At 45.7% G+C, this 22,445-nt stretch overlaps 1 protein-coding gene across 1 annotated transcript in view; it reads right to left on the reverse strand.

The window, feature by feature from the left end:
• Positions 1-22,445, reverse strand: part of LOC144120791 (sodium/hydrogen exchanger 4-like) — a 265,475-nt gene that overhangs the window by 54,241 nt on the left and 188,789 nt on the right. Inside the window, 8 exon segments of the mRNA XM_077653497.1 lie at positions 795-807; positions 809-907; positions 7,547-7,569; positions 7,572-7,613; positions 7,719-7,794; positions 13,856-13,965; positions 14,457-14,484; positions 16,805-16,886. Coding sequence (XP_077509623.1) covers positions 795-807; positions 809-907; positions 7,547-7,569; positions 7,572-7,613; positions 7,719-7,794; positions 13,856-13,965; positions 14,457-14,484; positions 16,805-16,886 — 473 coding nt within the window.

Here is a 22,445-nt window from a genome sequence, read left to right on the forward strand (position 1 = left end):
CTACAGCTTCTTGTGGCACTACACATCAACTTCACGATAAAGCAGGCATGGGGAATTAGGAGGGGTTTAGAAGGGAAGACAGCGTCAAGAAGCATGTTGCATGTTATACGTTAGTGGTACAGGCAGGAGCTTGTTATTTTTAATTCTTTTCGGTTGCCGCAACCTGATCAATGTCCTGATAAAGACGCAGCATGTTTTCTTTTTTCTTTCTGCACATTTAAGAGAGCATACCTGATTAATAATGAACAGCACAACTACAGAAATAACACTACGGCTTGCATCTCGTACAGGAATGACAGTTTGCTACACTCCTCTACGGAGGTTCTTGCCATTATATGCCACAGGTCAGTGCAGAAAAATATTTTGAAGGCTAACTTAATTAGCTGATGTTTTACAGCCAAACGTCTTTTACTGCATCTCTGGAAGTATTCTTGCATTTCACACCGTTCATAGCAACCACCACTACACCGCAACCGCGCTAGCCTTTCTGCATGATTGTGGATGCGACAAGAAGAGAGGGGGAGGGGGATGGGTGCAGAGAAAAAGCTCGACAGTCAGTGCACTTTATTAACTTCGATGTACCTAACCACTTTCCTCGAAAAAAATATCAATCTCGATTAAACAAAAAAAGATGCAGGAAGGTGTCAAGATGTGTTTCAGAAGCTTGCGATTAAGCTTTGAGCAGCTGCACCTCGATGTGTTACATTACGGGTACGTGTGATAATAAACGCAGCCAGTGGCCGCAACCATGGACCTTCGCCTAGAAAAAATAACCGGAGTGTGCGACCTCTCACCCCTGACGTCGTGCGGTGTACTTGGTGGCGACTGCGGTGATCACTCCCATGGCGCAGCCGATGAACGTGGCACCCAGGCTGACGGACAGGAACGCAGCGAAGCCTGTGCCTATCTGCGCCAAAATAAAAGTTCCACTTTTATTTCTCACAGCTACTTATCTTCCTCCTGTCTAATTTCTTGACCACAACACTTTCTGGTGATCCGTTGCACCTGTTTTACACCTTTGAGCATTTTGGATTTATCTTCTGCTTTTACACCCTGAACGGAGTAGGCTCCGTTTTTACTCCTCTGAATAAAAAGGAGTGCGCTAGAGGGCACCCCCTTTACGTTTTACTCCCTTTTTTACTCCCATAGAGGCGTATTCGTGCTTAGATGCTGTTCATTATGTTGTACGGGTCTAAATGCATCACTTTTGGTGGTTTTCCGTGTGCACAACGGGCTCAAAGAGCCAACAAGACAGTACGCAAGCGTAGTGGTTGGTATAAGAGCCTCATAAGTGTGAGCGCAGCACGCTGGGACGGGACGTACGCAAGGAGAAACAGCACTCGACATGCCCCTGTTGTGTGTATGTGTGTTGTCCAGCAAGGCGTTTTTACACCACAACCAGACACATTATCATATATATTGACCTCGACAGTCTGAATTTTTCGTTCAAAAGAGAAACAACGATAAATAACTGCACGCTGGTACTATGCGCAGTTACACAGATAGTAAACTCTAGATAGATTAGATTAGACAGATTAAATAGGACAGAGACAGACAGACCGACAGAGACAAACAGACAGAGTTACAGAGAGAGACAGACAGACAGAGACAGGCAGACAGATAGACAGACAGGCAGACAGATTGATTTTAATGGCTGGCGGAAATGTCAGCCTTTAAAAACGCCACTTGAAATTAATGCGACAACGCGAAGAAATCAATCACCATGAGCTAGACGAGGATGACATTATTTGACTGCGCACTCGGAGAGGCAGCCTGCGATCGGTTAATTAGGAAAACCGATAGACCGCACTGGGAAGCCCGGAAAAACCCAGACTTGAGCGGGAAGCCCGGTTCCGACACGAGATCGCATCTCCAATTCCGCAGGCTCGCAATCACGGAACGCGGAGAACCGACAACTGCGCTCATTAATCTAGCAGAGTTAGTCAACACATAGAGAGCGTTAATCTAGCAGAGTTTGTCAACAGATGGAGAGTAAGATCCGACCACGGCCTTAAGCGCTCTCATTCATACATACAAATCGTAAAACGCAAATTTCCGTTAGTCAAGAAACTGGTTTGGTTTGGTTTATTGGTGTTTAACGTCCCAAAGCGACTCAGGCTATGAGAGACGCCGTAGTGGAGGGCTCTGGACAATTTCGACCACCTAGGGTTCTTTAACGTGCACTGACATCGCACAGTAATAATAATAATAATTGGTTTTGGGGGGAAAGGAAATGGCGCAGTATCTGTCTCATATATCGTTGGACACCTGAACCGCGCCGCAAGGGAAGGGATAAAGGAGGGAGTGAAAGAAGAAAGGAAGAGAGAGGTGCCGTAGTGGAGGGCTCCGGAATAATTTCGACCACCTGGGGATCTTCAACGTGCACTGACATCGCACAGCACACGGGCGCCTTAGCGTTTTTCCTCCATAAAAACGCAGCCGCCGCGGTCGGGTTCGAACCCGGGAACTCCGGATCAGTAGTCGAGCGCCCTAACCACTGAGCCACCGCGGCGGGGCACAGTACACGGGCCTCTAATTTCGCCTCCATCGAAATTCGGCCGCCGCGGCCGGGATCGAACCCGCGCCTTTCGGGTCAGCAGCCGAACGCCATAACCACTTAGCCACCGTGGCTAGTCAAGAAACTGAAAAAAAAAAAAGACTGACTGGCAGCTTACGCAGATTGATAATTATCTCTACGTGTCTCAGAAGATGTCCAACACACGTGTCCGCACACTAAAGTGGAGAGGAGGAAGGATTGAAGAAGCGTTTGCATAAAAACTGCAACTTTGACAGGTTATTTGCAGCGCAGCCAGTGTACAAGGCCGGAGGCAATCAGAACGTATAGAGGCAACGTGGAGGATATATATTCATTTCGGCCCGGGACTCGAAGCCAAGCGAGCTCATTTTTCAAAGTTCTGTCGAAGCGGGCCCCACCGATGAAATCCGACAGGTTGGAAACGGGCGACCCAGTTTCAGTGCAGCGAGACTCTACTCGATTTCGCTGTTAAGTAAAAAAATGATAATAAAACGCCCGTCGTTACCCCAAAAAGTTCATGTTCCATAGTTAAACCTAGTGTCGAACATGCGGTGAGGCTGGACGCACAGGTGAACAATTGCAGCCGCAACGGCGCCGGATATTATTGCGATTTTAAATGCGCGCATGGTTAAGAGTACCAATGAACCCAGCCACAGTTGGAATATACAAAGGTATTGCGGACGGAAATCTTTTTAAGCGCAAAAAAGGTCGGGGACGTCAGAGGGACAGGACGTCTCATGCCCCAAAAGATTTTATCGCTTAGAAAAGGTTTCTGTCAATATTAGTAGACAACTAGGCCCCAGAACAGCCTTGTTGAAGGCTCAGACTACGGAAAATCGACCGAAAAAGAAGAGAACTTAAGGGCACGCTTTAGCTCCGCCTTAAAGATATGACACGACAGCGTTAACGAGTGAATGTCCATACATGCGGAATTGGTAATTATCAACTTTACATCCAGATCTCCCAGGGAGCCCTCGCATACCACTACTTCCGCGGAATGGTGCAGCGGTTGGTCTTGTGCGACCCAAGTTGCTCTTCCCGAGCAACCTGTCGCGATCAATCATTAATTTCATTGTCATCTGCCGGGGTGGTCAGTTTGCTCACAATCCGGTGGGTATAGGTTGCGATGACCCCACAAAGTCACGTGACCCAGGTTGCCCTCCTAGGTTGCCAGCTTCTCCGGGGGTGGCTGCGTGTGCCACCCTACGCCTCCCTATTTATCACACACAACGCCGAAAACGCCGACGCCGGATTTTCTGTGTAACGGGCTTTTAACGCCATCGGTTAAAAGGTTTTCCGAAATACATCGCCAGTGAAAAGGGGATAAAAAATAGAGAACGAGATAAAATAGTAACGCTACCCTGTTGTTCCCTGCCCTTTAAAAAATTTCTTTAGACAGTCTATAGCCTGTCCATGGGCTTCTGTCTATAAGGTCTATAGGCTTTCTGTAGACAAACCATGGTGAACAGTCTACAGGCAACATAATACCTATAGACAGTCTATAGACAATCTATAGATTTATGGCCGAGTACTTTTAGTCGACTTTTGTCTATATGTAGTCTATGGAGTATGAATAGACAGAAATGAATGTCTATAGGAAGGCCAAAGAGTCTATAACAAGTCTTTAGGATGTCTATAGACCATTTTTATAAGGGTGGGCAGCAGCGAACGGAATCTGCAAAAGTTCTCGAATTCTGTTGCGCTGGAAGGCCGCCATTCCTTTGGTGGCGCCACCGTCGCAGAAACGAACGGCACCCTTTATCCTTTAATAATAATAATAATAGTTGGTTTTGAGGGAAAGGAAATGGCGCAGTATCTGTCTCATATATCGTTGGACACCTGAACCGCGCCGTAAGGGAAGGCATAAAGGAGGGAGTGAAAGAAGAAAGGAAGAAGAGGTGCCGTAGTGGAGGGCTCCGGAATAATTTCGACCACCTGGGGATCTTTAACAATGCACTGACATCGCACAGCACACGGGCGCCTTAGCGTTTTGTGCTGTGCGATGTCAGTGCACGTTAAATGGCGAAGTATCTGTCTCATATATCGTTGGACACCTGAACCACGCCGTAAGGGAAGGGGTAAAGGAGGGAGTGAAAGAAGAAAGGAAGAGAGAGGTGCCATAGTGGAGGGCTCCGGAATAATTTCGACCACCCGGGGATCCTTAACGTGCACTGACATCGCACAGTACAACGGGCGCCTTAGCGTTTTTCCTCCATAAAAACGCAGCAGCCGTGGTCGGGTTCGGCAAAGCATGTTTTCGGACCGTGAGTAGTGAACACGAGTCGGACATGAGCATATTTTTCGCGCCCTGGTGATACGTACTCGAAGCGCCGAAGCGAAGTGCGACGCCCCGAGCAAAGGCCTGTGTGAGCAGCCTAAGAAAGTCCACGTAGGCGCATTTCAAAGCAGAGTAGGACGTGAGACATGCGCTGCTGCTCGCGAATTGAACGGCTAGACTTCGGGGGGGGGGGGGGGGGGGGGGGGGGGGGGGGGGGACAAAACTCGTTATTCTTATCGCGATGCGAAGGACACCACGTGCATGCAATACGGGGAACGAATGGGCCTCAAAGTGAAACATTGAAGTGAAAAAAGTGAAGTGAAGAGTTGTATATAGTAAAGCTTCCTGTTTAGATTTATTATTCTGCCTCGTTTTTATGCATGTTGGTCAGTGCCGCCTTTCTACACTGTCATCACAGGCTATAGCCGTCGGCCATGATGTTACATGTAGCACCTGTCAGTAAATAAAAGGCATTTGAATGCATAGCAAGGAGCATAGTTTCGAATACGGCCAACCAGAGACTATTACATAAATATTCTCTCTTTTGCATCTATTCTGTTCGTGACATCCGACGCGCCAGATGGAAAATTCTTGCGACAGTGGGGGCGTCGTGTTGTTTAAGCCAGCGTAGAAGAGCAAACAGATTAAAATTTAGTAGAGAAATACCGTATTTAGTCGCATAATAAACGCACTATGTTTTCCCAGAAAATCCCTGAAAATTTGGGAGGTGAATTCATTGCACGGGGTAAATGATTCAGACATATTTACAGCGACAACTAATTGCCAATGTTTTGGCAATGAGTATTATAAGCTGCTTATTTAACTATCGGAGGTGACGTCAGTTTCTAGTAGAGTCCGGTAAGATCACTTCCCTTCAGTATTACATATTATCCGCTATGGTGAAGTCACTTCCCTTCATTTGGTGACGTCACTTCTCTGCAGCCAATGGGAGAATTTCATGACCGACGACACATTTTCTTTTTCTTACCGATGAGGCTCTTAATGCACTCGCGTTTAAAAAAATTGGAGTTGCAAAAACGACACAAATGTAGGCTGGTAGGAATGCATACTTCATCCGGTACGACTCGCCTTCTAGATAAAACAAAACGCACTCCTCAATGCGGTTTCCGTGTATGAGAGCATAATCAACAACTTTTATAATAAACCCGCACGTATAACACAGGTATCGGCCCGTAACGCTGTCTAAAGAGAACACAGCTACGGTTCAGCCTTCAGCGCGAAGCTTATCTGCAAGAAGTTGCTGCAATCTTTAATATGGCAGATCTAAAAGAGAAACCCTTTGTGACCAGGCTTGTTTTATATTGGTTCAGGGATTCCTCGCTGAACATTCTTAATGGGTGTTCGTGCCATGGGTTAAGGTTGACAGGTGGCGTAGCTGTTTCGGCATTCAGAAGTGGCGCTCGCTAGCATTTACTATCATCAGCAGCCGACTGCGCGCCAAAAAAATGAGGTGCCTTTGTTACGCCAGGGAAAAATAAATTGTACTTTCTGACAGCCATGGGGGAGCGGGGTGCGTTCATTATGGAAACGCTGCTATTAAGCGAGTAAATACGGTAGAATAAAAGTATGTATCCGGCTCCGGACTCGGAAGTTCACTTCCGCCCCGAGAAGGAATCGCCAGAGAGTGTGCGCGGAAGCGTCGTTGGCAAAGCGAGAAAGCCAGGAAGCAGCACGCGGATCTCGGAAATTGAAGCACGGCTGTAAGCACTGTCCGGAAACTTCTCCACCAATTTGTGCGAACCTTCCGGTGAAGCAGTCACGAATGAACCGTTCACACTTGATAGAGTTGTATGCTCTACTTTCCCTCTCTTTTCCTATCCTCACTATCCTCCTCTCGCTTCTTTATCCTCTTGCCCCATTGCACCCATGCCTTTTTTTAGCGCTCCTCCATCTTTTCCATTAAGAGAAGCCTCCTTTCTTTCTAAGTTCTGAAGAACATCGATAGTCTTTTAAGTACTGCAGTAATCTCCACTTCATTGCAGTCACGAAGTCGCGCTTATCACTGCGGAAGCAGCTGGAACGCCACAAAAGTTCACTCAGCACCCCTGCTTTCAGCGCCCGCGTACAATCCAAGTGCTAGCGACAAGCTTGATTAAAACGCCTCATGAAAGAAGCCACGCCAAAACTCTGGCCGAGTACAGATGGAAATCAGGGAGCGCAGTTTTACAAATTATTTGACTGCGTTCAGCGAAAAAGATGCACGCTTCATTCGTGGCACACACGCACATTGCAATCGTCATTTGAAAGAACAAATATGGAAGAATAATTCACGTAACGCGCATTCACGATAATGAGCGGGCCAAATAATCGCCGCAAGCAGGAAAGAGTTGTATGCATCGGCGAACGCTAGGCGATCGACACTGACGTCACCTACCCCGAACTACGGTGAAAAGCAGCCGAGGCTTCAGCAGCGGACAAACGTGAAGCACAAGGGGCGTTGACCTAACTTGCCCTCTCAAAAGATATCCAACTACACCCCAAACAGAAAGGACTGAAAAGGGAGTAAACTCTCCTCTAGCGCAGACCCTTTTTATAAGAAGGAATGCGCTAGGGGGACACTTTACTCTCTTTTTACTCCATATAGGCGTATTCGTGCTTATACTGTAGAAATCTGGGCCGTAACTACCAGTCATAAGTGCGATATATACCTTCTAAAAATAAAAACAAAAACAGAGAAACGATACAGTGGTGTGCAATTCAAGAGCACTTACTTCTTTGGCCGTGATTTCGCTGCGAAGAAGGCGACCATCATGTTGTACAGGACGACAGTGACGGCATCTGCGTGGACGGGAACAAAAGCGCCGGGCGAGCAAGGCACTCAAGCAACACGAAGCAAGTTGCAGCCCAAGGGGGTGATAAACAGCGGCGTCTCAGTTCACTCACCATTAAGTAGAGACTCCCCGAAGACTAAGAAATACAATACTTTGTTGACTCCGACTTCTTGAAATATTGCTAGAACCTGAAAAAATAAATTGTTATTTGGGACGGCATGAGCCTCCGACAGCTGGACGGAGAGAATATTGCTTTCAGATTGCCAGTAATGTAAACCTGTAATTCCGGCTGTGTAACTAGTGCCGCAAGTTTCCAACTCAACTGAACAGTTTGAACAGAACAACAAAGTTTTAAACCGATTAAGGGTGAATACCGGTAAGAGCTTAACGAACCACAGAAATGCTACATCTTTCACAGCACTGCTTCTCCGAGGTCCGTGTATATTTTATGAACCAGTAAAGCAAAGGCATATTCAAGCTCATTAAAGTTATGAGATAACCATGAATGTTTGATGTCGCTCAGCAGCGCACGTACTATAATGGTGTACGTAGGGTGCCCTTTGTCATATTGGGTCGCACGTGCCGTTAAATGTTTGCAAATAAAGTATAAGCAATATTCCGAGCCCAGCCGGTTAAAAATAAAAATAAAAAGAAGGCAGCCTCCTTCTGAGCTACGTCTCTGTATAGGGTCAAGCCAGTTCGCTGTGAGCGTCCTTTCGACGGCTGCGTAACGCTTCCTAACTAGTAGAAGCAGTGAAGATTAAATCACAGCAACAGGCGACGCAAAACACCTTCTTTCCATCTCCACCCTTTCTAGCAAGTGAGAAAACGAAACTATATGCACACCTAACCAATAACTTACCAAACCGAAAATAGACGGGATAAGGGAGCACTACGACAGCCTCGCTGGCTGGTTTTTCCCTTGAATATATTTGAGGAACGGTGCAGGGCTGAGAACTGGATTGGTTTCAGCTATCCGGCTGCCGTTTAAATCGTTGTGTAGACGCACACGAAGACGCTTATTACCCTCTCTAACTCTTCATCTGTCTACAGCAAAGAAGGCCCAGAAACGACAATCCTGCGCATGCGCGCACCCTCTCCAGGAAGCCTTTGAATAGACATTCTTTTCGAGACGTCAGCACCAGTTTCGTTCAGCAGACACAACGCTACGGAATCAACGCCTCGACAGCTGAGGTGATATTTGGCCAAAGCAAGTGTACCAAGTCAAACCTCATTATAACGAAAAGGTTTATGACGAAGTAATGGATATAGCGAAGGACTGACGATTCCCCTTGGAAGCTCGGTCAGCACGGGCTATAACGAAGTAAACGCCGGGCCCCTTCAACTTCTTTATGACGAGGTTTAACTGCAGTGTATAACTATATTTTTCATCTTGAGGACGCGGTTCGAAATAGAAGGTATCTAGAACAGCTGTACCGCAGGCGAACTCCAATATCTCAGACTTTGGTCAGAATAGGTGCATCGGTCTTCGAACGGGCGGACCCTACGCTTCACTACGTGAGAATAGTAACTCGCGAGCTGAAGGTTACTTTACTTTAAAGGGGCTCTGAAATACCTTCCGAGGAAAGCACACCAACTCGCTTAACCACCGCACTGTGTTGTGATGAAAACAAGAGCCAGAGTAGTACACTTCTACACGCAGCAGAGGACCCACAATCACACGCGAAAGCTGGCTAGCCCTTCCCGGCGACTTTTTCATGCTCGCACCCTCCTCCGTCGCTCGCATCTACGTATACATGTTGAGAGGTGGCTATTGGTTAGATTCTTTCAGACCTCAGGCAGCTACCATGGCCGCGACCAATAAGCCGCGTAGCTCCGACGGGTCAGGAAGCTCTCCCTTGGAAGAGGGGCCGGCGGAGGAGCGCCGACCTTCCAGCGTGCAAAAAGTGACGAGGGGAGAGGGAAAGGCGCGAAGACGCTGAAATTTAAAATTTGACTACAGATTACTCAGCTTCTACAAAGCGCATTGGAAATTTTTTTTGCTGACAATATTCGTGAAGAGGCATGCTTTAACATCCCAGCCATTCTGCAACTTTATTAGAGCCCCTTTCAGAGCCCCCCCTTTAAGAAAGCCTGCCATCCAACACTGTTATTTGGAAAGACGTCCGTCTAAATCGCTTCCCTCTTACGATTAAAGCCCTTAAGATGCGCATAAAAAGCTAAGAAACGAAGTAGCCAACACAACAAAAATTCACAAAGGTCAAAGGACGTCGATACGAACAGCTTTGCACTGTGATGCGTCCAATCTGACAAAGCGTAGACTGCACACGACCTGTCAGTGACAGACGCCACCAGCGAAACGGCGGAAAATTCTAGTGCAACAGAATTCGGCATCGGTGGACAACTGGGGCATGCGGATCACGTTTTTACCATCGTAGAATGAAAGAACCTGCTTGGCGCACTCGTGCAAACATTTAATTTACCCATTTTATTTACCATTTTATTTACGCTTTTATTTACACTCAAACGGGTCCTAGCGGGAGTGGTAAAAATAATAAGGTCACATTCCCATGAAGAAATAAAAGCAGAGCAGCAACCGTAACGAGTCAACAGAATACACCAGTCAAAACATTAATGGGAGAAAAGGCAATACGCGCCGTTAAAAAAAGATTTAATAACTCCAAAAATGCAAAAAAAGTCAAATATAACAGCCACGCACATCAACACTGATTATTATTGGGGAGATTGAACTTCAATCAATTGAACGAACTTGGTGCTTCTCGTTAAATAAGTATGTGGTGGCTTATATCACAATTGAAAAAAAAAAATGTGACAATGTTTTTTTCTCGAAACTACAGGTTTTCTGTTGCACTGCAGTATTTCTCTGCAGTTCTGTCGCCGCAAGGGTCAGCACAATAATGGAGATAGTTCTGATGCACTCTAAACACGAACACGCCTATATGGCAGCAGAAACGGAGTAGGCGGTATTGTAGCGCACACCTTAAATGGGGTGTAAGCTAAAACACCCTAAAAGGGTGTAAGAAAGGGGCAAGTTGTCTTGGTTTGGTTCGGTTTATAAAGGTTTAACGTCCCAAAGCGACTGAGGCTATGAGAGACGCCGTAGTGGAGGGCTCCGGAAATTTCGACCACCTGGGGTTCTTTAACGTGCATTGACATTACACAGCACATGGGCCTCTAGAATTTCGCCTCCATCGAAATTCGGCCGCCGCGGCCGGGATGGAGCCCGCGTCTTTCGGGTCAGCAGCCGAGCGCCATAACCACTGAGCCACCGCAGCGGATCCAAGTTGTCTTCTAGCGCACACCCTTTTAGGGTGTGCGCTAGGAAACAGCTTACTCCTTTCTGTTTAGAGTGTACTACAAACATTTTCTGTTTTCACTACAAATTTATGGCTAAAAACGCTACAAAAAACATGTTGTGACGACAGAAATTTTCTGTACTGTTTTTGACCGGGATACCGCCTGTCGCACGAGGACAAAATAATATTTCAATGGGTTTATCTCTGCCATTGTATGGGATTAGCGATTATTCGCGCCGACGCCTTGTGAGACAGGGCGCCATGTTGACATTGAAGACCTAACGTCAAATTGCGCCTCCTGCACATGAATAACGGGACGATGTAGGCGTCTGCCGCCTCGGTTGCCCTGACAGCGGCAGATTGAGGCTCCAATCGCTGCTCTCCGCGGCTCCGGCAATCGACCGCTCCGATCGAAAGAGCAAAGGCTAATTAACGGTTGCCCTGTTCACGCCCGTGATCACTTTGGAGCACCGAGGGAACGGGCTTTCGGTGACAACAGCCATCCTTTTGCTGGGAAGAGGGAACGCAGAATCGAAACCATTAATAAAAAAGTCATTTAACGTGCTCTTTTCTATTGAGAGCGTTAGCTCTTACTCATCACGTTTCTCGATTTCTTGGGTTCTGCTACCACCTCCCTTCGGCGTGAAATTTTCTAAGTCCGAGGAATTCAATATGGCGGCCCCCATAGTAAATCGACATAGCAACCCAATTGGCGATTGACCGGTGACGTCATTAGTATATCAAATTGGTGAGTGATTGGCGACGTCACTGATATATCCAATTGGTGATTGATTGGTAACGTCACTGATAAATCAATCATGTCAAATTCATATTTACATTGGTGTACCTTACTTTTATATCATTCATATCATTTCTACTAAACCAAACAAGTACCGCTCGTTAACTCAACGTCTTCGAGACGGTGGCGTTTTCTTTCTTTACTCACTTTCTGCGCGGTTCAATAGAACGCAAATAAAGCTGAAATTTAGGCGAGTTGATGTGCACTCACAGTGCCTCAAGAGCTCATCTTTACCTGAGGCCAGCAACAACACGGTATGTGTGGCTGCAGCAGTACCATCTTTAAAAGAAGAAAAAAAAGTGCAGCAAATGGCGTATATTGGTTTTAAGCACCAGCCAGCGGAACGGATCTGTTCGCGACGGCGCGAGGTCGAATCCCGCTCCAACCTGTGAAATTTTTTTTATTAATCCAACTCCTTCGGTGCGTCCCCATGGCGTCAACGGCAAACGGCCTGATGAGCTCCTTGCAATACCGCACAAAAGCTGTCACATTTGCGCTTATCCCCCGTGCCAGCCTTGAACATTGCGCTGTTTCGCAATGTAAAGACGCCCTTCTGTGTCTACGTTAAGCAAAGGATACAGCTCATTAGAGCAAACGAATCGCTGTCCCGGATGCCCCCGAAAATGCTTCTGCGTCACGGGTGAACCCGCCGCGGTGGCTCAGTGGTTAGAGCGCTCGGCTACTGATCCGGAGTTTCCGGGTTCGAACCCGACCGCGGCGGCTGCGTTTTTATGGAGGAAAAACGCTAAGGCGCCCGTGTGCTGTGCGATGTCAGTGCACGTTAAAGATCCCAAGGTGGTCGAAATTATTCCGGAGCCTTCCACTACGGCACCTCTTCTTCCTTTCTTCTTTCACTCCCTCCTTTATCCCTTCCCTTACGGCGCGGTTCAGGTGTCCGCCGATATATGAGACAGATACTGCGCCCTTTCCTTTCCCCAAAACCAATTATTATTATTATTATTATTATTATTATTATTATTATTATTATTATTATTATTATTATTATTATTATTATTATTATTATTATTATTATTATTATTATTAAGTCACGCGTGGCTGAGGCACCCTGGGTGCAAGCTCCATTTTCCGGCTGCGCTACTGAGCGATATCAAAGACGTGCAACGGTCCTTATAGAATTTGAATAAGCTTAAAATCGGCATTTCTTTAACGACTTGCCAAAGAAGAAATGCACGCACGCTTTGTTTCAGAGCAACGGCGCAAACACGTGAGACTATTTTAATTATCTTATTAATGCGAAAGCATGACTAGGCTATGTCCCGTGTCCGCAAAACTTGCCCGCACGATTACATCGTTCAGTCAAGATAAATGTGCAAAAGTTTGTGTTAAAATTGTGCGCGATGAGATCTTGCTGTGGGAAAAACTCGGTTGATGAGTTGTAATTAATTAAACACGAAAATTACACTTAGACGTCATAATAGCCATGGACGTCGACATAACACCTGGACGTCACCCGATGACGTCATGGTACGCGTACTGGCGTCGTGGAAAAACCCGCGTTAGAAATATTCAATATAAAAAAGAATAAAAACAAAAATAAACTAGAAAACAAATAAAAAGTGCATACATAAAAATAAAAACAAATAAAAATACAAGGATACATTTTCAATTAACAAAACGTTTAAAACAAAAAGTAGAGAGAGAGAGTGAGGACAGAGACAGGCTTTCGCATTTCCGCTCTTAAGCAGGATTAAGTGCAATCCTGTAATTTCAATCAATCAACCAATCAATCAATCAATGAATCGATCGATCGATCGATCATCATTTATTTCCAACATATAGTTGGGGGTGCCCAGGCGGAAAAGCTGTTAAGAAACAGCTTGAGAGTGCCTGGGGCCCGTACAAGGCAGCAACGTACACAACACTACAGTGAAATAATAGTTCACACAGAAAAAAATAACGACAACTTGGCACAGTTGTCAGAAAATTTACATTTCACACGCAAGAATAGTCAGTTGTTTTTTTTTTTTTTTGTAGAATAAGTGTCAAGATTGAAGCAGATTGAACGAAAGCTTACAAAATAGCACTGATATAAGTTATTTAACAGACATAAATTGAATGATTTTTCTATTTTTTCAATCCCCTATAGCACCGACAAAGTTAGCGTCCCCCGCCGGTGACAACGCAGAGAGCACGTGAAAGGAGTCCACTTACGGCCACTGGGTCGACGGCCGAGATGAGAGAGCTGAACACAAGGCACTCGAGCAGGCCCAAGTTCGGGAGGCCGATGGCTCCGACGTTGTTCAAAAAGTACAAACTTGGACCTGCGGCGGTGTCACCACACGAGCCCCGTTTGCGAGACAACAAGGATACGGAGAAAAAGCAGATCCCTGTCACTTAATTTTGCGCGTGTCCTCTGAAAGCTAAGACCTTCAGACCTGTTCAGACCTCGCGCCACTTCATACGAGTACTGTGTTCTTATTAAAGGTTGAGCCGAATAATAATAATAATAATAATAATAATAATAATAATAATAATAATAATAATAATAATAATAATAATAATAATAATAATAATAATAATAATAATATTAATAATAATAATAATAATAATAATACGAACTGAACAAAACTGGAGTAGCCCCTGAATGCGAAACAGAGATTTTGCCCCTATGTGAAAATTAGAAAACTTCTTTATTTCGTTCTGCTTCCAGAGTCACTTCAAGCTTTCCTGTTAGAACTGTCGGTACAGAGCCTGTATATTGCGATATAAAAAAAAAGACGAAAATGTTCGTAATTGCAACCAAAGCTCTTACCTATTGTGAAGGCATTTATTACTGTACCCTGTAAAGAAGAGACGCCAAGGTACCAATTAGAACAGCAGAATAGAAACAATAAATATGAAAGATAAATTCCCCATATCCTGCCTTGCCACCACGCCCCAAGGAAAATAAAAAACTACCATATGTTCGTCTTAAGGCAGTAAAAAGTGGACATAACGTACACTGTTCGGACATTAACACGAGGGAAAAAAATTGTCAAACAATTAATCTAACACAAGAGTTATGCACTGAGGACATACATGTCCACTCTCGCCTGTCTCCTACCTGCTTTCAATAGTGCTACTTAAGGCTATATATGTCAAAACATTTTGCCCCAGATACGATGAATAATCTAAATCCTCCAGGTGCAATGTACGCTCTTTATTCAGCGAAATTGTCAACTTAACGAAACAATTTGACAATCCACTCAGCTTCTTTCGGCGAAGAAGGGATGTCAGGAGCGTAAATTGCTGGGCTAGTTGGTTCATAATGTTGACAACAAGGGATGTCACAGCGCCGAGGTCGGTCAGCGACACCAACAAATCGCGCTTAACCGTCCTCCCTGTCTCATTCGTATAACCATTTCCTTTTTACGCCCAGCACGCCGGCCGGCTATAGCATTTCGTCCTACACTAAATGCAGCGGCGGCAGCTGCAAGAAAGCGGAGCCGCCAAGAGAGCACCCTTATAACGCAACGCACGGTGAAGGCCGGCGAACGCCAGCGTGTCACCACGAAAAACCCCTGCGCGAACTTAAAACGCTCGCGCAATTTTGTACCCGAAATTATCTCGTCAAAGAGGTAAGAAGTTCCTACGTTATTTGGCCTTTTTTTGCAGATAAAGTACGCGGCTGGGGTATGAATATGCGCGAATAAAATTTACTTCTACCCCCCCCCCCCCCCCCCCCCCCCCCCCCACTGCTCCAACAGAGAGCATCCTCAGGATGAGGGAGCACTGCGATCAACTTTTTGCATAATGCGCAACTTTGCTCAAACTAACGTGCAAACTCGCAGAAAAAAAGAAGAAACGCAAGACGAGTTTGGAAAGGAAAGTGAAGCATAGCACCCAGCTGCTTTTGTTGAAGAGCAACTTATTTGCATAGCTGATTGAGTTTTCGCCTCAAAGAAGGCAAACACGGTGGGGAGGAAGAAATTGAGGTGCGCTTCGGAAGACGGCTACGTGTCTGCGGGCCGGCTCCATACCTGCCTCGTCGGAAATCGAAAACCGGTGCGCTCGCACCTGGCAGTGAACAGGTGAGACGTGCAACCCCGGCGGCTTCGCCTTCGCTGCGCGCTTACGACTCCTTGCGCGTAACGTTCGGCGTACAGAGGTGCCGGACCTCGTTTGGCATCGAGATTGATGGCTCTGTAGATTTCCTTCGATCTATGTCAATGGCCGTGTTTCGTCACTTAGCGTAGTTGTTCCTACTGAGTGCCCCGTTGAAAGAGACGAGACGTTTAGGTGATCTCAAGTACGGCAGTGGCCATTTGCAAGTAAAGGACTGAGAAAGAAAGACACAAGAAATAAAGAAAAAAGGATAGAAAGAAATAAGGATAGAAAGAAAGAAGGAAACGAAGGATAGAAAGAAATAAGGAAGGAAGGATAGAAAGAAAAGAGAAAGAAAAAACGGAAGAAAGGAAGGAACGAAGGAAGGAAGAGAAATAAAGGAATAAAAATAAATAAATAAAGACAGAAAGACAGAAAGAAATAAAGAACGAAAGAAAGAAAGGAAGGATAGAAAGGAAGGAAGGAAAAGAAAGAAAAAGAATAAATAAATAAATAAACAAAGAAGGAAAGAAAGAAAGGAGAAGCGGATATCATCTCTTCTTCCATATTGAACGACCTTTCACATTTCCTTGTGTTGATTCACGTAATCCGTCACATTTGCTTTTCAACGCGGAACGGACACATCTCAAAACAGCGGCGGGAGCATCTACGCTTCACACGCGCCATTGAAAAGCTGCTTCGGGTTTGCACTACAAAAGAAGGCTGCTGAGGACGGCTCGCATTCAACAGCTTCAAAACAGCTAAGCTCACAGGTGAAGCGGAGCCGAAGTGGACGCGGCAGTCACGTCAAGTTCAAACGCAGGACGTGATAGTGAATGAAGCCTCTTCTTCCCACTTTCAAACCATTCGGCATGTTTGCACGCAGAGTGGAATTTGATGATGCCTACTTTTAGCGCTCTACTACGCAGCATTCCAAGAGAAATGCGCTACTTTCTTCTGGGGCTAAATGGGTTTCTTAGACCTTGTCAAGCTGTCAAGAGTAGCTGCTAGTTACAGAAAGCTTTCCACCCTTTAGAATAAAAAAATTCATTTGAAACGAAATTGCGAGGAACTCACCAGCACTGCGAACAACAGGATAGTCCCGATATTGCTAAAGAAGGCACTGTCGTGAAGAGAATATGCAGACTCCAGGATGATTCTGCGCCAAGTTGCAAGAGAACAGAAAAAAAATTAGCGGTATGTATTATTAGCTGGGTTGAAGCCTTGATGAGGACAATCAAAACTGAGTTGCTAAAATCAAGACAACTTGAGGGAGAAAATATATCGAAATTCGTTCAAAGGCTAGCACTGCCCCGCTTATTTCTTTCTTCGCGACATTCGGTGCAGGTTTCAGAGCGACCATACACTGGACCACCGTCAGTAATCCCAGAATGTTTCCGATCGCTCTTACTGTTGCCGTATGAAAAACAGAGGCGTTGTGCTTTGCTTCCACACAGTGAATGGCCGTTGCACTGCAGAGTATGCAGCAAGAAAAGCAGCATGTGCTTCGTTTTCAGGATGCTTGCAACTGACTTGCGACGTAACCCTGTGGCAATTGTTGTTATCTGTTAGTGTACCATTTGTTATTATTGTGCGCTAAGCCTCCTGCCAACAAACCCGCTCATACGAACTCATACTCAGCACTCACGGCTGATTTACTCATTAGGCATCAGCGATTGCGAATAAAGTAATCGCGATCGCTTGGAACACAAGGCATGGCATTTTTTTCTTAACTTACACTTTTCGTCACGGCTGTGCTGTTCGTTCTCTAGTCACGTGAGTACAAGTCGTTACGCTGCTATTCGAACACTGCAATCATAAACAAAAACGATGCAGATAGCAACCCACTTTCGGAGCGGTGTTTTTTAAAATACGTATTCGTTTTAAGAAACACACTTTCCTGTATTAAATAAAAAAAAGAAAATGACATCTTTTTTTTCCATTACCGTTTTGCGCATCGAACGGTAACCGAAGGAAACAGCAGCGCAAAAAATTGTAAAAAAATGATCACAGAAAAAGTTGCGACAACGCTGATGAAAACCACAAAAAGTTGCGAGACATTACCTTGCATACAAAATATGTACCTATATCAAAGAAGCGTATTCAAACTCGTTTCCTGAAGTCTAAGCGCTCTCGATTTGGCGCGCTTTCTAAACGACCCAAGCGTGAACGGGCGCTTCAACTGCTACGGATTCAAAAAAGAAATGAGATTGTTTTCTTTCGCGCGGAAAATAGTCACGGAAATGGAGGACCGTAAAGCGCCCCTATTTGTTCTACGAGAGCCGAAGCCTAGCACCAAATCGACCGCGAGCTTCTTGCTATTTGAGAGCGGAAATGAAAATCCGGAACCCGCATTCCTCGGCAGATATGGTGCGGAATGTGCCGTCCGGCGGAGTGAGCAAACGTAGCATGAGCCAGCGGTGAATACGTTTAAACACAACGCGCTTGTATCTCTGGGCTGGCAACTGAAAACTCCAACGCCAGGTATCTGCGTATTCCGGTAGGTGCAGTTCTCACGCGTGCAGTCGTTAGACAGACTAGGTTCCTCGTAATCAGAAGTTCCGCGGAACTTCTTCGAAGCGGGAAATTTCCCAAGGAATGCGAACCAGAAAACAAACAAGTCATAGACAAATAGTCTTAAGAAATTGAAGAATAAATAAAATACTGGGCGTGATTCGACGCTACGTAGCGTCGAGATGGAAGCGAAAATTAAAAAAAATGGAAAACTGCGACTGTCTAAACCAAAATTATGGGGACTGGGAATAAGCAGAAAGTGTGACTTTTTTACTCCTTATTCAACCGCGGAAACAAAATTTGCATGATGGGAACCCGCTACCGCCTGGGCTGCACGTTATTACGCGCCTGCAAAACAGGGACGCAGCAATCGTTAATGCAGAAAATGCAAAAAAAAATTGCAATCTGCACAACGGGCTAAAGAGGCCACAAAATACAGTGCTTTAGGTGCGCCTTATACAATGCAATTTATTCGGGAAAAAAAGCGCGAACACAATGTGCGCCAACTCACTGATTGCACACGAACAACGAAAACTCGGTAAGGATTCAGCTGAACTAAAAAAAAATTCAAAATTAAACCAATTGCGAAACTCGCCAGAAGGTACTTACCTTACACGTTTGTGCGAAAATAAAATAAAGATAAACACCCAGAGGCGATCTCAACTATCTAGAGGAGCAGCCGATTTAAATAAACGCCTAACAGAAAACTAAACAAGGGTGACCCTGCCGAGCCGGAAAGCATGTCAGCGAAGCTACATACGAGAAACATGTAAATGAGTTGTTAAAAAAAAATCAAGATTTAGTGATGAATGGAGCGCGCTTCGACAGCTCGATGCGGGCGTGGGAAAATACTTGGGCGGATCCAGACAGAAAATCGAGTTGTGAATTTTACCACGCGGATAACGTTCTTTTTTTTTTTTGCCAGCTTAGAGTCTCTTGTAGAAGGCAGCGCACGCAAGAATCACGCCCACTCTCGCACGTTTAGAGGAAGAGAGAGAGGCAGTGAAAGAGAAAGAAATTTTGGTTTAGCAGTGCTTTACCTCAGGGCCTCCAGGTAGCCCTCAAAATGTAGAAATCGTTCAGTGGTACCGCATATTTACTAACGAATTCTGCTTTCATGTAAAGTGTGTTAACTATAGGTTTAATGCTCGAAGAAAGAAAACCACAAAAAAAATTCGTTCCTTCGCTAGTTCTAATTTTGCACAGCCTTACTCACTTCATGCAAAAATCGCGTGGCAATCTAAATTTTTCCATTAAAATTTTCCTTTTTGTTATTCCATTCTTAATCTCAAATCGTGGGTCCTCCTTTGTGAATTTTTTTCTTGTTTTCTTTTCTCGCATTTTCACCTTCCCTCTTATTGGCTACCTGCGAGCACGTCTGAAGCTCTTGGATACGCTGGATCTAACCACGTTTCAGTTCCTCCTTGTTAATTATTAATCCTTTTGAGGCCTCTCTGCTCTGCAAACCACCTTTGTCCATCCACCCGTCATTCGTGCCTTTTTTTTCTTCTAATTGGTTTTTCTTATTTTTTTCGTCGGCGTTGATCCATTTTCTTTTAATTTCAATTGGTTTTTCCTGCGGCAACCTCTGGTTCAGTGCGAGCTTCCTGTCACATTTATTTTTAGACTTTTACTCTTGAGAGTTTAAAATGAAGGGCTTACGTATCACGGCCTTCGCATGTGCGCGACTAAATCATAATCCGGGAACTTTGCAAGCAGCATACTACGTTTAAATAACTAAACCGAGAGTGCTGGCGACGTGCGACATACCGTAAACACCTCCAATCTCGACCAACCTTCAATCCCTCTTCCCCCCCCCCCCCCCCCACTCTAATAAAAAAAGGGTTTTATTATATTGCTCTGGGGAAAAGAAAAAAAGTACAGCTTGAAGAAGATAAAAGTTTTGTGGCGTTGTTTGTGAAAACAGTGGACGCATCCCTAGCAGAAATCTGTATCCTTCATTCTCTTTATTTTTTCTGTGTGTGTTTGTGTCATCGATTACTTTCTTTTGCCGAATATTTCGACGAAATAAAGAAGAAAAGATATAGCGGTTTTTCAAAACGACCGATGGTGAAGCGGAACAGAAAGCGGCGAACCGAAGCGTGAAACAGGCTGCGAATACAAACACGACAACACCAAGTTAGACTAGACTAGACTAAACTAAACTGAACTAAGTGCGCTGTACAGCAAGCGCACAAACGCGGTTGGAAACAATTATTCGCACTTCGCTGCAGAGTTATGCGTCCGCATATATCCGTAAAAAAAATCGAGAAAGAAGACCCGGCAAAGATTTTTTTTTCTCTCAAGGTCAAGCGAAAAGCGGGGCAGAGCGCAGAGCGAGACAGAGGGAATGCTAATATCGCCGAAGGAGCCCGGCACCACGCCGGGCACCGTGCCAATGGGACAACAAGGCGCCGTAGCGTCGGCGCCGAAAGTCCCGTACACAATGTGTGTCATTCGCGGAAGGTCGGGAATAAAAGCCGAAGGGTCCCGTGGCACAAACGGGTGACAAAACGCAAAACTAATTCCGCGGTGCACCATAATAAGCGAGCAGTTGCCACACGTACCGGTGCAATAAAGACTAGCAAAAGCGTTGATAGACGGAGTAAAAAAGGAATAGAATAGGAGTGAAAAGAAGTATTGTCCCCCCCCCCCCCCCAAAACAACCTCATTCCCTTGCTTTTTCTGAATGAGAAGAGTACCGGTGCATTACGCGTTGAAAAAGAGTAGAAAAGGACTAAAAAAACAGGTTTTGCCCATAAAAGCCCCCAAATCCTTTTTCTCTCTTTTACCGAATGAGAAGACTACTGTCGGAGAAAAAAGTACGGTGGACAACGGTGCGGCCATGGTCGGCCCTCTGCCGGGTGACCGTAAACAGATCAATCGGAGCGCTGCAGTCGGGGGTATACGGCACGCAACCCGATCTGGAACGGTTTTTGTTGCAGCAACGCGGTGGAAACGGCTAAATGCCGGAATAAAAGACCGCGCCACGGCTTCGGCAAATAAGCGTGCAAATATAACGGAGCGACCGGCCCACAAACGCCGCTGAGTGGACGGAAAGGAAAAAAAAAAACAGGGATGAAGGTCGAAGGACGGGGAAAACGCAACACCGGGGACAATGCCGAACCGGTCTCCCATTTCGTTATGCGAAGCGGCGGGAAGATTGGTTCACGCGATAGCCCCGCGAACATGCTGCTTGCTTTTAGTTCGCTGGACTGGAAGCTTGCAAGTAGTGTGCAGGCGTTCGGCTTCTTTTTCGGGATATCGAACATTATATTATGTACTGCCCAAAGTACAACGCGGAAAGGCATGTGATGTCCGCTTCCTTCAAGAAGACAGGAACCCGTCACAGCGCAGTGCAGAACATTGTCTACCCGAGTGGAAACCGGACATGCAGAAGGGAGGCTGCACGCCTTCTTTTAACATTTCTGCAGAACACGGATCTTGTTTTTAAATGGTGACAGCAGGACCGGACTATGGCCTACTGTGAGTGAATGTGTGTATGGAGTGTGGCACTACAATGGCCTATGTTCTAATGCGACTGAATATGTGCATAGATGGTGACTTCTGGAGTGGACTGTGATGTGAACTGTGTGGATTGATTGTGTGCATAGCTGGTGACTGCGGGAGAGAATGTGTGCTATTATAAGAGACTGTGCGCTTAGCGGGGTAGATGCGGCATTGTTAATATCGAAGGGACGCTGCGGTGGAGCAATTGCCGGCAGACAAAGCAAGGCTAACTCCATCTGTAGCATTCAACACCTCAACTACAACCTTCGGCTTCTTTTCGCGCTCTATACGGAATTCACCGAGCATATCACTGTTTGCACGGCCCACTGGCACGGGAAAGGTATGACATCTCTCTAGTAACGCTCGGTAGCCTTGCGAACACTGAAGAAGACTACTCAATTCCTTGTTCTGATGCCACAAGCTTCACACCAAACTTGTAGTGACACTACAGTCACCGAGCTTGCTTTGGGACCTTTGTAGCACAAGGTGCACGTAAAAAAAAAAGACTCGCTCGTTTGTGATAACGAGACGAGTATCGCTGAACTTGGGATACGAAGGCAATTCCTGTCAAGTTTCCTTTGCGTTCCAGTTCCTGTGATTCAGTCAGCTTAACAGGTGACCTTGCTAAGCCGAAATGTTTTACATCGCCCCGGGCTCACGTCGATGCTTATTTCGATCCAAGCCTTTTGTTCGT

This window comes from Amblyomma americanum, chromosome 2 (genome assembly GCF_052857255.1).
Source record: "Amblyomma americanum isolate KBUSLIRL-KWMA chromosome 2, ASM5285725v1, whole genome shotgun sequence".
NCBI classification, from domain to species: Eukaryota; Metazoa; Arthropoda; class Arachnida; order Ixodida; family Ixodidae; genus Amblyomma; species Amblyomma americanum.